At 38.5% G+C, this 14,499-nt stretch overlaps 1 protein-coding gene across 1 annotated transcript; it reads left to right on the top strand.

Annotated features, from left to right (window-relative positions):
- Positions 1-9,231: 9,231 nt before the first annotated feature.
- Positions 9,232-13,156, top strand: LOC139937476 (uncharacterized). Its single transcript, XM_071932628.1, has 5 exons — positions 9,232-9,451; positions 10,440-10,563; positions 11,269-11,403; positions 12,324-12,416; positions 12,672-13,156. Exons 1-5 carry the CDS (start codon positions 9,380-9,382, stop codon positions 12,854-12,856), a joined length of 609 nt encoding a protein of 202 aa, XP_071788729.1. The 5' UTR covers positions 9,232-9,379; the 3' UTR covers positions 12,857-13,156.
- The last annotated feature ends 1,343 nt before the right edge of the window (positions 13,157-14,499 follow it).

Below are 14,499 nucleotides of genomic sequence, written 5' to 3' on the forward strand. Positions count from 1 at the left end.
AAAACAGTTTCAACGGGTTAATTCGATCCCAGTTTCATGCTCAACAAACTAAAACAAAATTGTTCCTTTTAATATCAAGGGCCCTCTTTTGATCTTAAAATCAAAATAGTTGCTGGCAGTGTAAGCAATTTATGTAATCCACCATATACATAAACTGACAAATCCGTTAAAGTTTCAAACTGATCGGCCATCTGGGTCACGAGAAAATAGTAAAAAAACGATTACACATTTTGCATGACATTGATGCAAACAAAAAAATTAACAAACGCAAAGTTAAATTATTTATTTCTTATCAAATATGAGATTTCAGACATAAATAGTTCAAGGGATGTTTTCAACAATTATTATCATTAGACCATGTAAGTTTTATGTAAATCTGTGCGTTTCACGATTTTGTTTCTTACCAATTCTGTAACGTTCCTTTATAAAACAGGATACTATTCTATACAGAAAAAACACAAGAGTTTCCAACAAGATTAGATACGAAAACAATGTCTTTTCACTAAGGCAGTAGTAGCTCCCTCCTTTTCAAACAAAAGTGAACCCGCCTTCGTATTAGAGAGAACAAGTCTGACCTAGTTAATTAATGTAAACACTGTTTAAAACAATTACCAGATACATACCAGTTATACCAGTATGCGTGATAAATAATAACAACAATAAATACATATAAAAATAAATATTATAGAGAAAATTAATTTTGTTTTTGACCCATACACCGATGTGTGTTAGCACTGTAAACTCAGGATACTTTCCCGAGTCCCGTGAACAAAAATATTCCGTGAACAAAATATCATGTTCCTCGGGTGGGATTCGAACCCGGGACCCCTGAAGTTCAAGAGCAGTGTATTGTCAACTAGGCTACCGACGTTGCCCGATAACTAGAGGAAGTTTGAGTCCTAATGTTTTGGCAGCGGGTAAGACAAAATGAACAATAAAGAAATTGAAGAATGCAAATTTAATCTGGTGGAAAAATATAAAAGGTTACGCTCCGGAAGTGTCAGGCATTCAGGCGCCGGTTCAGTTAATGGCACACACTGGCCCCTCCCCTTTGCCATATAGAACCCTTCAGGATTTGCATCCGACCCAGAGCACATCCCCCCTGCCTCGAACCCTAGCCACCACGCGGGCCCTGTCCCTTTAGGGGAGAAAACAAGGCAGATCCCAATCACACTGTCCCATCAGGGGCAGCAAAAAGCCTTGAATCTATATTAGAGACAGACGGTATTCGAACCCGGACCGGGTGATCCGAGTTGCTGAAACAGTCCCAGCACCTTACGCACTGCGCTACAGTGTTGGTGCTTAAAAACTGGTGTTTTCATGGTCATAATCAATAGACCGCTTGCGCTCCGTGCCTCACGTGACATAGTGGGTAAAATGTAAACAAACACGGCGTACTGCATATAAATGTGCCATAAGAAGACACGATTACTGTTGCAATTTCTGGCTCAATAAAGACTCAATTCGAAGAATATTCCGGATTTTGTCATTATTTGAGACCTTACGGATGGCTGAACAATGCCAGTAACAGGTAAAACAAACAGTCGCCCAACTAGGAAATTCCACGAGAATGTTAACACGATGTCATGTGTTTACGATGTCAGTGTGGTTTCATTGCCCTCGTTGTAATGATTTTGCTGCTAACATTGTAAATACAAATCTCCTGAAGAAGCTGCAAATTCATTTATTTTCACCCTCAAGTTATTTTAAATTGGAAGGGGTAGCTAGAGTCGGACGCTTTAAAAATTGCGGTCTCGGCCATTGGTCCAGCCCGACTTCACGCCGTGTACAGCACAAAATCCACGGCGAATGAGCTCACTCTAACCTCAGTAATTTACGTAATCTAACAATACTCTCAAAAGAACCCGTTTTGTAGAAGAATACTTGAAATATCAAACAGCAAAAGTGATTTAAATCAACAGCACAACATTCAACTTAATAATAGGGCTTCGTTTTTAGTCGAAAATACAGCCGATTATGGCCCATCGGCGCGCGTTTCCCCATATATTTCCTGTGCAGCTTTGTTTTTCTATAACAAAGTGAAAACAATATGATAAAAAAAATCACAAAAACAAAAAGCCTGGCATAAATGTACAAACAGTTTGACTACATATATTTAAAGGGTCTATATACTTTTTGTAGACCAAAAAAACACAATGTCCACATATTTACATTAAACTGACACAGTTTAAAGAGAATGATAGTAGAAAGCTTCCCTGAAGTTATTACCTCCTGAAGTGTTGTGGTTTTTGACAAATGAGTAAAACAATGTCATGAAAATAATTTTCAGTGACCATGAGACGAAAATTATTTTAGCATGTAAAAACGTAATTCCATGACATTGTTTTACTCACTCAAAAACTACAGGACCTCAGCAACTATTACCATTATCTTCAAACGGTGAAAGTTTAATGTAAATCTGTGGACACTGTGTTTTGTGTACAAAAAGTACCCAAACCCTTTAAAACCAGAAAACTTAGCAAGACATTAAAATGGTTTTAGGTGTTCAGAAGCTTGGTGAGGTAGGGCAAGGGGCTATTTTGATATCTGTTGGTTTTACAGCTAAACAAAGCAAACTTGGCTCTCTGGCGCAATTGCAGGGACGAGTTGTTTTCAGACGCAGTGAACCACCTCGAAAATTTCACAGAATCTCACATAATTGTGTGCTATGTGTAATCGTTGATGAAGACATTTTAACTCGCACAAGTTTAAAATGCGACAATTGCCATGCCCTCACGTACAAAAACATAATGCCGTATTGCACTTGCACCCTTCAGCATCTGTGCGCCCCTACCCAGCATCTGCGCCCGTCCCAGCATCTATGAGTGAGACCAGGAAGCTTGAACCCAGCAAACTGTGTCCCTGGTGTGCCAAAGCAAGGGCTTGCTCTGTGTCCAAATGAACAGAGGAAACTTACCAAAGACAAAAAAAAATTGATCCAGTTGAATATTGAAATAAGGACTTCACATCATTCGGCCATCACAATCCTGTCCACTTGGGTTGCCTTTCTGACCGTGATGTTGTCTTTGTTTCCTCGTAACGCAAATGTACAGGTTTTACGAAGAATACCATCAAAAGTCAACCCACGGGCTGGTCCAGGGAGATTGCAAACAAACTAGTGTCGGCACTGAAGGTTTTGTCTTAAAGAACTGGGAAGCTGACCGTAATACATACAGTGACTTCGAGAGCATTCACCCACCTGAAGTACGGTTTAAGATGACCAAGTATTGTAGTAAATTAACTTCGCCATTCTTTGTATGACGAACCAAGAATGTTCTTTTGTTAAGGTTGGCATACTGCACAGCCATTTGGTGTTTGAGATGTATGTATACCCCCCCCCCCCCCCCCCCCAACACCCTCCTCATGTGTCTCCATTGTGGTCTGGAATCTCATGAACGAACTCCTTCGAGGATTTTTTAGAGGTTTGGTATTTTGTGTACAAATGGGAAATAGTGTGTATTAGAATCATAGGGTCACCATCTGTCACATACCAGCAGTGTTCAGCGTTTGGCTTCTTGCCAAAGTGGTTGCAATTCAATGGCATACGCCAGCACAAAATTTTCATGAGTGGTGGACTCCCTGTGAAAGCAATCGCAAGCCCCCCTTTCTTCTTATTGTGTTTTCATTATGTTCTGTGTATGTCGATTATTAATTATTTCCATGAGTTTACAGGTTGTGAATAGATCTGTACAAGAGTAGATAGTATGTTAACTTATGAGGTCATTATGGGCACACCTCCTGCCAAATTTCAGCCAGTGCAAAGTGGCGGCATTTCGTGTCAAACGCCACCACCAAATCATGAAACAGTTATGGTCGACTCATTGTAAAAGCAATAGCAATTACCCCCACCCCTTCAATGCAGAGCCAATCGTTGATCGAAATATGTGTTTTCGCTGTGTTCTGTGGAACTTAGAAATTAATTCTTTCGGGAATTTTAGAAGGGGATTGGGTAAATTGGTACATGAGAAAAATAGTGTGTTAAAGATTTTGAACATTGTGGACACACCCCAAGGCACAAGGCACACCCCACCAATTAGGCATGTCGGGCAAAACTCAACTTGGTTTCGGTTGCTTGCCACAGTGGAAGCAATTCGTGGAAAACGCCGACAATTTTGTTTAACAAAAGTGTTGAATCAGCACAGGCGCGGTTCTAATGGGGGAGGGGGCTATAGGCCCCGCCCCCAAAAAGTTTAAGGTTAAGGGGAATACGGGTAAAAAAAAAATCAAATTCCAGCTGTTTAAAACAACTAGCAAAATTCAATATTGCCGCATTTTAAGTCCTAAATACGTTTTTCCTTGAAGGTTGTGTTTAAGTCGGTTTCAATGCGCAAATGTATAGTACACACAGAATGGGATACTTTCGTAGCTGAACTGTTGATGTAAAGTTTCACGCATAAATATTACCTATAGCAATTAGGTAAATGTTATGGAAAACACTCGAATATTGTCATTACCTGGATGCATGTCCCAACATTTGTTGTATTCACTTTTGAATGCTTTTTTTTAATGAAGACGGGAAAATGAAATTCAATCTATCGCTCTTGCGGGTTGCTCAGAAACGATTTCAACAACCTCCACTCTGATACCGAAAATTAAAAGTAGGCGGCTGTGCTCCGAAACGAACTTAACAAGCCTCCCTACGGGATTTTTGTGCACAGAGAAAATCACTGGCCTTAAATCATTGTTCAATCTAAACAAGTTTAGCACCATTGGATGGACAATTTCAAGGGCTGTCCTCTCGTACACAAATTAGTGCTATGGGGATTTTCAAAGCGACGCTAGAGGCCAGGGAGTAGACCCGACACACCCCATAAATTTGGGACATTTAATGCATGATATACACGGCATGTGGTGATTATTGGAGAAAACAAATATAATCTAATGCGTTGAAAAAAAGCCCGGACTTATAAAAACTTTCAGCTATGCTTTTGAATCATTCTGGAACTAAAAACGATAGAGAGATGCAGTTTGTACCTGCGTCATCCTGTCATGTCCCTGAATTCAAATTTCAAAGTTTTAGAGCGGCTTCCAGACTTCTTGATACCGAAAATTAAAAGTAGGCGGCTGTGCTCCGAAACGAACTCAACAAGCCTCCCTACGGGATTTTTGTGCACAGACAAAATCAAAAGTACAACTGGCCAATTTGACCCAAAATCATTGCTCAATCTAAACAAGTTTAGCACCATTGGATGGACAATTTCAAGGGCTGTCCTCTCGTACAAAAATTAGTGCTATTGGGATTTTCAAAGCGACGCTAGAGGCCAGGGAGTAGACCCGACACACCCCAAAAATTTGGGTTATTAATGCATGTTATACACGGCATGTGGTGATTATTGGAGAAAACAAATATATGCGTTGAAAAAAAAGCCCAGACTTATACAAACTTTCAGGTAGCTTTTGAATCATTATGGAACTAAAAACGATAGAGAGAATTTTGTGTTTTTTTGTTTTGTGTACCCATATCTACTCACACATAGAGTTTTACAAAAATTAATTTTTTGAAGTCTGCCAACATTTTAAAAATATCTTTGATTTTTACAGCAACCCTGTCTTAAAACATGTTTTTTTGTTATGTTTACATGCTGCCCCCATTTACTTAAAGCCACTAGACACATTTGGTAATTGTCAAAGGCCAGCCTTCTTACTTGCTGTACTGCATAAAATAATAAACCTTTGAAATTTTGAACTCATTGGTCGTCGAAGTTGCGAGATAATGATAGAATAAAAAAACACCCTTGTCACACAAAGCTTTTAAATTCTTAAATTCGAGACTTCAGCTGAGGTCTCGCATTCAATTCAAATAACTTAGTAAACAAATAATTTGTATTTAGCTGCATCCTTTTTAAGGAATAGTTTGCCACCTTATATTATTCGTAAAAAGACCGATTGAGCTTCTTGGTCTCACATGGCACAGCCCGAGTTCACGCCGTGCACACACGCGAAAAATCGCGGCGCGTGAGCTCGCTCAAACCATAGTAATTTACGTAGTCTAACCATACTCTCAAAAGAAACCCTTTGTGTAGTACAATACTGACAAACAGTAAGTGTGATTTAAATCAGTACAACATTCAACTTTATAAAAAGGGCTTCGTTAAAGTTAGAAATGTTATTCATCGAAACTACAGCCGATTATGGTCCATCGGTACGAGTCTTCATATGTCTTTACTGTGTAACCTTGTTTTTATATACCAATTCTAAACTGCGCCAATAAAGTATCTAAACACTTACAAATAGTCAGATTTATCGGAACCTGAATTAGTATGCCAAAGAATAATTATTCATTTCTATTCACCGTTAACTTCTGCACATTTTGACACATCTTGTGTTGCGCTACGATGTTGTTTGGTGGATTTATGGGCACTTGAGTGGCTTAAGGTCGAATTTCAAAAGTTGCAAAAGCCCCTATTCACCCCAATTCCAGAAGGGAACTCACACAAGCATCACACACAGACAAAATCAAGACAAAAGACACAAACTCGTTTCGTTTACTTGACCATGAAATTTATGTCCGTATCTTTAACTCTAAAACTGCTGATATCCTGTCCTAAATACTTGGTGTGTCCTCCATCACTGTCCTGAACGGCAAGGAGTCGTCTTCTCATACCCCCAACGAGACATCTGATCTGTCCCTGGTCAATCCCCTGCCATTTCTTGATCAGGATGCGTCGCAATCCCTCGAGAGTGGTGTCAGGCTTGGTGGACTTGTTCACTTTCTTCTGCTGCAGAAGTCACACTCGGGCGGCCACTCCTTGGCAGGTCGTCCACATTTCCCTGAGCTTGGTAGCCATTCCACCATTTTACTGACCGTCGCTGGTGACGTTCCAACTTGATGAACTGCAGCTCGAATCGACATACCGGCTTCTATCAAACCAACGATCCGTCCTCTTTCCTGTTTGGTCAGTTGAGCCATCTTTCCTGTTATCTTGAAACACCTTTCCCTGTCTTACCATAATCAGGGATTCTGGCTCTTAACCCACTTTGTTGTATGCTTCCCATCTTTGACCCCTTTGCTTGGTTACTGACAATTATTGCTGATGTTCATCGCAACCGATTTATCCAAAACGCGACAAACAAATCATTTATAAAGGGCGGGCAAAAGAAACGCTGATCTTACTCGTCACAATATAACGATTTAGCTTGAATAGGGGCTTTTACAACTTTTGAAATTCGACCTTAAGCCACTCAAGTGCCCATAAATCCACCAAACAACATCGTAGCGCAACACAAGATGTGTCAAAATGTGCAGAAATTAACGGTGAATAGAAATGAATAATTATTTTTTGGCATACTATTTCAGGTTCCGATATATCTGACCATTTGTTAGTGTTTAGATACTTTATTGGCGCAGTTTATTTAAACTGACATGGGCCCCACCCACCTATGGTATCAAGTCAACAATCTCAAAATGTCACTGAATTGGACAGCGCCATCATTTATTTACCATTCTGGGATGGTCAGACATTTGATGGTTTTCGAATCTCCTCCTCCCACCACCCCTGCAATCACCCACCCGAGCCATTCAATGACTATGAGACAATTCACCCATTAGTGTCATCGGGCTCGAAAGCCAAATTCTTGGAAAACGCGGACATTTATGAGGAAATGTCATTTGCTCTCAAGCACGTTTACAAGCGACCCAGAGAACTCTCACTTGTAAAGTGCTTGGGTTTGAACTGTAGTTTTTGTTCCACACACCCAGTGAGTGCTGTCAAATCAGTTGGAGAAATTCGGAAGAATCGCGGGATCATACTGCTGCCGAAGGAATCGCCAACACAACCTCAGCACTACATGACAAACCTTGAACTCACTGCCTTGTCCAACGACCTGGTAAACCTAGAGACAATGCCGTCATACGTGGAAAAAGATCTTGGGAAATGCCCTGACTGTCCTTGCTATTATTTTTCCCCAAGAGAAAACATTCTTCAATCTTTTATTAAAGTTTGGACCGATAAGTAGTTTTTATTATGTAAAAGATCGCCCGACTGGGGTTTCTTTTCAGCTTTTAAAAAGGAAGGTACACGTTTGGTAATTACTTCAAAAAACAAATGTTGACTTAAAAGCTGTCTTGGCATCGAGCATTGGAGAATTTGTAATGCGATAATTCCAGACAGCGCTGATCAAATGCGCATGTCAATATACAATGAAAAAGTAAAACAAAAGAGAGGGAGCAATATTACTAATAATACAAACGCAAAAATTACACGTATTGATATTATTGTCTTTATTATTAAATTTATATACTCCTATTATAGTCATATCATATATTACTACAAATAGACTCTCATATATCTACTCTAATTGCAAATCAATTCTTTTTAATGTGTGTCTGCAACTGTAAGGAAGACAACAATCATAAGAAAGAATAAAAAAGCCGCAGTCGAGAATAATAATAGCAATTGATTGTGTTGTTGTTTTGTTTTGTTTTCATCAACAGTCTTTGGTTGTGGTAGCTATTCATTTGGTTGAAAAGCTAAATCTCAACATTTTGAAGAAAACAAATGAGACGTAAACTTAATTCAGTACTTATAAACAGTAACAGAAACGACTAAAACAAATTCGTCCGTCTTAGCATTGTGAATTCAGAGAGTAAAGTATCCTAAGTATGGTATATTCAGTTTGGAGGAATCGGAACGTGTTTATGAACCGTCTCTTCAACAACGCAACGATGGTCACGAACACGACGACCTGCAATAAAATATTGTTAGGTATATCGTTTTAATAGCTAAATTTGCTGTTCAGTGGCCGATTTTGACCGATCAAAAAATGAATTATAGAACACTTTGGTAGACAAGAACGATTCGAGACATCTAAAATAACAATATTTTGGGCTTATCATTCATAATCATAATTTGTTAATGGATCAGTAGAACATTTATTGGAGCAGCCAGGCAGCTGTCACTAATCCGATAACCCCTTGCTGACGTAATCCCACGCACAAATCTTGCCTTTTGTTAAATTGCTCTTTGTATCCGCGGTCACCCATCCACGACCAAGTTGACCCAGCATGTGCAGACGGATATTCATGACTCTATTGTTCGTATGCAAGGCAGTAAAAACCCTGTGTATTACCTCGGGTGATTCTTAAAAAGCCCCCGAGTTACCGCTTGTTTAATTTTGAACTCGTCCCCAACCAGCACATTATTGCATCACATTACGCAATACTACCTTCATATTATACCTAAGATCCGGCCCCCAGTTTTCTCTTGTTAAATAAACGAGTATTAGACAGGTAGCTTATGTTTACAAATAAAAGGATTCCTAAATATCTATATAAAGCAGTGCCTGAAAAGCTTTCCTCAGATAATTCTTCTGCTCCCACAGAGGTGGTTGGCTTTCATTGACTTCTTATCCGCATCTTTCATAGCCTTTTTTCCTCAACATGAGCTGGTTGTTGAAGTTGGCCGCACTGCTGGTCATTTTTACAATTTCTGCGACTGCCAAGTCCGTTCAGGTTAGTGTGTACTCGGGTTTTAATGACTTTCAATTCAAACTATTGGTGTAAGTTAATATATTAAATATTATGCGAATGATATCTCACATCATAGTTTACTTTACAGTCAAGCTAGAAAGTTTGACGTTGCTCAAGCAAAACACTTCTTGCTGAAAGCAAATCAACCTTCTCATCACCACGCACACCTCAAACCTGTTCACGATGATGTTATTTGCAATATATGCTTGTTTGTTTGTTATTACACGCGCTGTGGTCTAAATGAAATAGCACCATTTAAAAGCTTTGTACAAAATGACGTTGAGTGTCTTTTGATCCTCTTTTATTCGTCCCTGGTTGTACTGTTATAAGGCAAAACAGTACTTTAATTTCGTTTTTGAAACCGTTTTGTTGTTTTAATCCTTTATGAAAAAAACTTCTGAAAACACATCTCTTCCCTGCTTAGGCTTTTCTCTTTTTCTCATGCTTTTCAAACATTGTGTATGTAGCTTTTTCGATAAGTTTGTGTAATTGTTTAATTGTGCTTTTATTTTTCAGTTTTTGTAAGCGCTGTGATATAGTTTTCTATGGGGAGCGTTTCTAAATACCTGTTGTTATTATTATTATTATTATTATTATTATTATTATTATATAATTTTTGCAGATGGCTGCCATTTTCCCGCAAAAAAAAAAACATCTTACCGTCAGTTAACATACATATAAGATAACTATACAATCTATTTGAAGTTGATCCGATGCAAATGCAAAACAGGCTTAACTATAATTGCTTCTCTCCACCCAGGGGTAAATGGGTACTTGATAGGGCAATGAGATGGTTCTCGTGATTGATTTAGCCGAGTAGCGTATGTTATACAGGCTGCGTATACACTCCCCGCCAGGGAGCTGGGAAGCTTTTCTTTGTAAACGATTCGAATTAATGGTGGCTGCGTGGTTTTTTTTTTCTTTTGTTCTTTCCGTTTTGACGTAATAAATTTGACTTTTTTGTTTATAGATCAACAATGATGACGTTGCAGAGTCAGCGATGACACAGGAGGAAGAGGACTTTTTCTACAAAATGGCGGCAGTCATTATAAAGGCAAATGCTGCAGAAGATTTCGGCCTTGCACCCGGAGACCGTAAGTTGAATCTCGAAATGTATCCCCCAATTTAACTGTCGTGTAATAGGGGAACAACTTTTAGATTAGCCACTCAAAGAGACTGGACACTTTCGGTAATTGTCAAAGACTAGCCCTCACAGTTGGTGTATCTCAAATGTTTTTGATTATGCATAAAATAACAAAACTGAGGAAATTTGAGCTCAATCGGTCGTCGAAATGGTGTGCTTTCAGATGCTTGATTTCGAGACCTCAAATTCTAAATCTGAGGTCTCGAAATCAAATTCGTGGAAAAAAGGGAGCTGTTTCTCACCGTGTTGTATACTATCAACCTCTCCCCATTACTCGTTACCAAGATAGGTTTTATGCTAATGATTATTTTGAGTAATTACCAATAGTGTCCACTGCCTTGATGATTATTGTAAGAGTAGAATACAAAATTTCACTCAATATCACTCAAATTATGATTTTCATTAAGTTCGTGTGAACTACGACATTCTTCCATGTTGTAGAACCAAACGAAGTCACTTGGTGTATCTCAACATATGCATAAGATAACGAACCTGTGAAAATTTGAGCTCAATTGGTCGTCGAAGTTGCGGGCAGTCTCATCAGCGGGTGGGCAGCCTCATCAGCTGGCGGGCAGCCCCATCAGCGGGCGGGGACGCTTAAGATGTATTTTATGTTTAACCGTTGTTGTGTTTTTTTTTCTGGGGTACTTTTCAGCTGTTTCAGTATCCCTTGAGAATTACCGCCCTACGGATGGGCAGTGTTCAGCTTCAGGAGATCTGGCCACATGTTGCTTTGAATTTGGGTTTACTGTCAACTTGGGCTTCTATAATAAACATATCAACGTTAATGGTGAGTGAAATCAGTAAAGGTAAAAAAGCACAAACAACACTTTTGGTTATTTGACTATTTGAACGCTGAAATATTTAAACAATTGGATTAATAATTTGAATTTTAAATTGTGTGAATATTTAAAAACATTATTTAAAATTTTAAATTAAGTAAACATCAGAATATATAGTCGAGTCTTTTGTATTTTTGAGTATTTGAATGCTGTTAACTTTAAACAGTTTAATAGTTGAACGGCTGCCATTTTGTATTTATTTATTTATTTATTTATTTGAACTCTACTTTTCTATGAGTAATGTTGGAAGCGCTTGGAGACGCCCATCGGGCTATGAAAAGCGCTATATAAAATTCGTTTATTATTAATCAATTTTCATAATTTAAAACTGATTTATATTTATTTTAGCATTTCTTTTGTTAAAAAATATACGTTTCGGTCTGAAATGCTGCCAAAGTAAAAAAAAAAAAAAAAAAAAAAAAAAAATAGTGTCATGGGTCTTTTATCGCCATTGCAATAATAACTGCTGATTACAGAAGATACAAAGGAATTTTCACACCAGCTCTACACAGGCCAACTACGTGCTGACTCCGTAAGTTTTCAAATTCACTCTCTAGTTCTGTCAGAAATCAGCTTTAATCCGAGTACTGTGTAAGTTTATGCACCTTCCAGTGTCATACATGGCAATGGCACCACGCACACTCAACATGGGTCAAACATAAACCCACATTATTAGTGTTTTTTGGGAGAAGTAACTACTACCAATATTGCCAACCAGCTCGATGTTTATAAACAATAGATCTGTACATCACTTAATACGAAGAACAAGAGTTCCGAAAAAAAGTGCAGCCATGATTTATCGTTTGATGGTGTCAGACAGGGGGATTTTGTCAATTTTAACTCGTTGAAAATAATTCAATTTGAACAGGGTGTGTTTCTGCGGAGTATCTCTCAGACGCCATCGGGGTCCATTTGATGGCCACTATCAACGGTATCAACTTTATTGACGAAACACTTTCAGGTAAAGTTATAGCCCCCCCCCCCCCCCCTCCCTAAAAGAAAGAGAAAACAAAATAAGTGTGGCCTGGGGCCGATTTCTCAAGAGCTAATAATTTAATTGATCTTAACTGCAAAATTGGTTTGCTTAGTAAAGTGTGATGCCACAATACAAATAATTATACTGGCAATAAATCAGCTGTGCGATTAAGGCGCTTTAATCCTATGTTTAAAAAAAAACTTATAAATAACGATAGTCAACATTTCTTCTTATACTCAGCCACGAACCCACCAGCAATCTGTGCACCTATCCCGGGAGTCGGAAAACTTGCAAGTGCCTGTGTAAAGGTATCAGACATCAATATCTCGAGCAGTGGGAGCTTTCATGCATGTTTCGCTGTCTCGGCCAAGGCAATTGGGATCACCGTCGCAAGCCGCGACCTTGGATGCGTCAGCACGATCTAAACATACTCTGATCACAACCAATAGAGGGATTCAGACAATTAAAGGGACAGTATTGGTAATTACTCAAGAATATTAATTTTTAAAAATTATTAAAAAAACACTGAGTATTGAACGCTGTAGAGCTTTCGGTATAATAAAATAGTGTTGGCAACGATCAGTTTTTGAAATTATTTATTTAGAAAGATTTTGACCCAAAATTTGAGTCGTGAAAAAGCTTGAGGCATCTGAAAGTAGACTATTTTGTGCAACGGGAAAGAAAAGCCTCGATTGAGCTAACAAATGGAACAATAATCATGTCTTTTTGATATGCAGTACGCCGTGTTTTTGTTTATGTGTAAAGCTGCTTAAGCAGAACATATTGAATAACAATTTGCTTCTAAGCAGAAATGAGCAGGATACCAATAACATTGTACTCAGCGACATGGTAGTTTTGGCTTCTAGCCTTATTCTGGTAAACCTGTTTTCTGATTTATTGCTGATATGTAATTGGCAACTTTTTACAGCACGGGATCAAGACCTATTTCTTGATGAGGCTTTTACCTGAACAGTGTTTTTGACTTAGATTTAGAGGTAATAGTTTACAAAATTTCGAGTCAGTATGATACAACATCCGGGTTACACTGAACCAGAACTTTGTCAGGACCCAGCCGGACCCGCGTCATTGATGACATAACACACCAGTATGATACAAAATCCGGGTTACACTGAACCAGAACTGTGTCAGGACCCAGCCGGACCCGAGTCATTGATGACATAACACTGTATGAAATAAAATAACTTATTAATAATCGAAATCAAAATATTTAGTTTGTTTCTGTCGCTCAAAGTGATTAACCAATGAAAATAAAGAAAAATAATAGTATACATTAATTCAATTTCTGATGAATTCTTTCTTCGCCGTGTCTTAAATTTTGCAAAAACAGAACAACCCAAGCCAGAGCAATATTGTTCAAGTATTCTATAGGGGGGTTCTTTGGGTTATAAGCTCGACATGCGCCAACAAGGTCCAATCAATGTTTTGTTTTGTCATGTTAGTGTTTCTAAACAGACTTCAAGTGACAATTAATAATTGGGATCATTATCCACATCTATTTAAATAAAATTCCAGTCTCTATCATCTGGACCAAATTTCGTTTTGGAAAACCATCTCCTGCATGGTTAGCCAACTTTTTGAAAGATGGGGTATACTTCCCACTTTCGGTTGCCATAGAAATGTATAAGGATATGCATGACGGTACTTCATGGTACAATCACAAGCATTGTGCTGTGGTGACATTCGGCTCGAAATATTTGTTAGCGCCACACGATTCCCATCATGGTTTTTGCTTTTTGAGTGTTGAGAATCTCTATACATGTAATCATATAATGAAGACAATTCAATGGGATTATGTTGGCGCGTGTATTTCATGAGGACGACCAATCGCCTAAGATAGTACACATGTATGTAGTCACGTATGACCTTTGACCTACTTCATATTTGTGCGCAGATACTCACAATACTAAGTAAAGTGAATGTTGTCGCTACACTTACAATGTGTGGACTGGCCATACTTGAAACATTTCCACAAAATCTGTTAACATGCAAATTTCAGAGATCCCAAGATTCTTGTTACATTTTGTCACTAAACGAAAACTGTGTCTGC

Source organism: Asterias amurensis, chromosome 5, assembly GCF_032118995.1.
Source record: "Asterias amurensis chromosome 5, ASM3211899v1".
Lineage (NCBI taxonomy): Eukaryota > Metazoa > Echinodermata > Asteroidea > Forcipulatida > Asteriidae > Asterias > Asterias amurensis.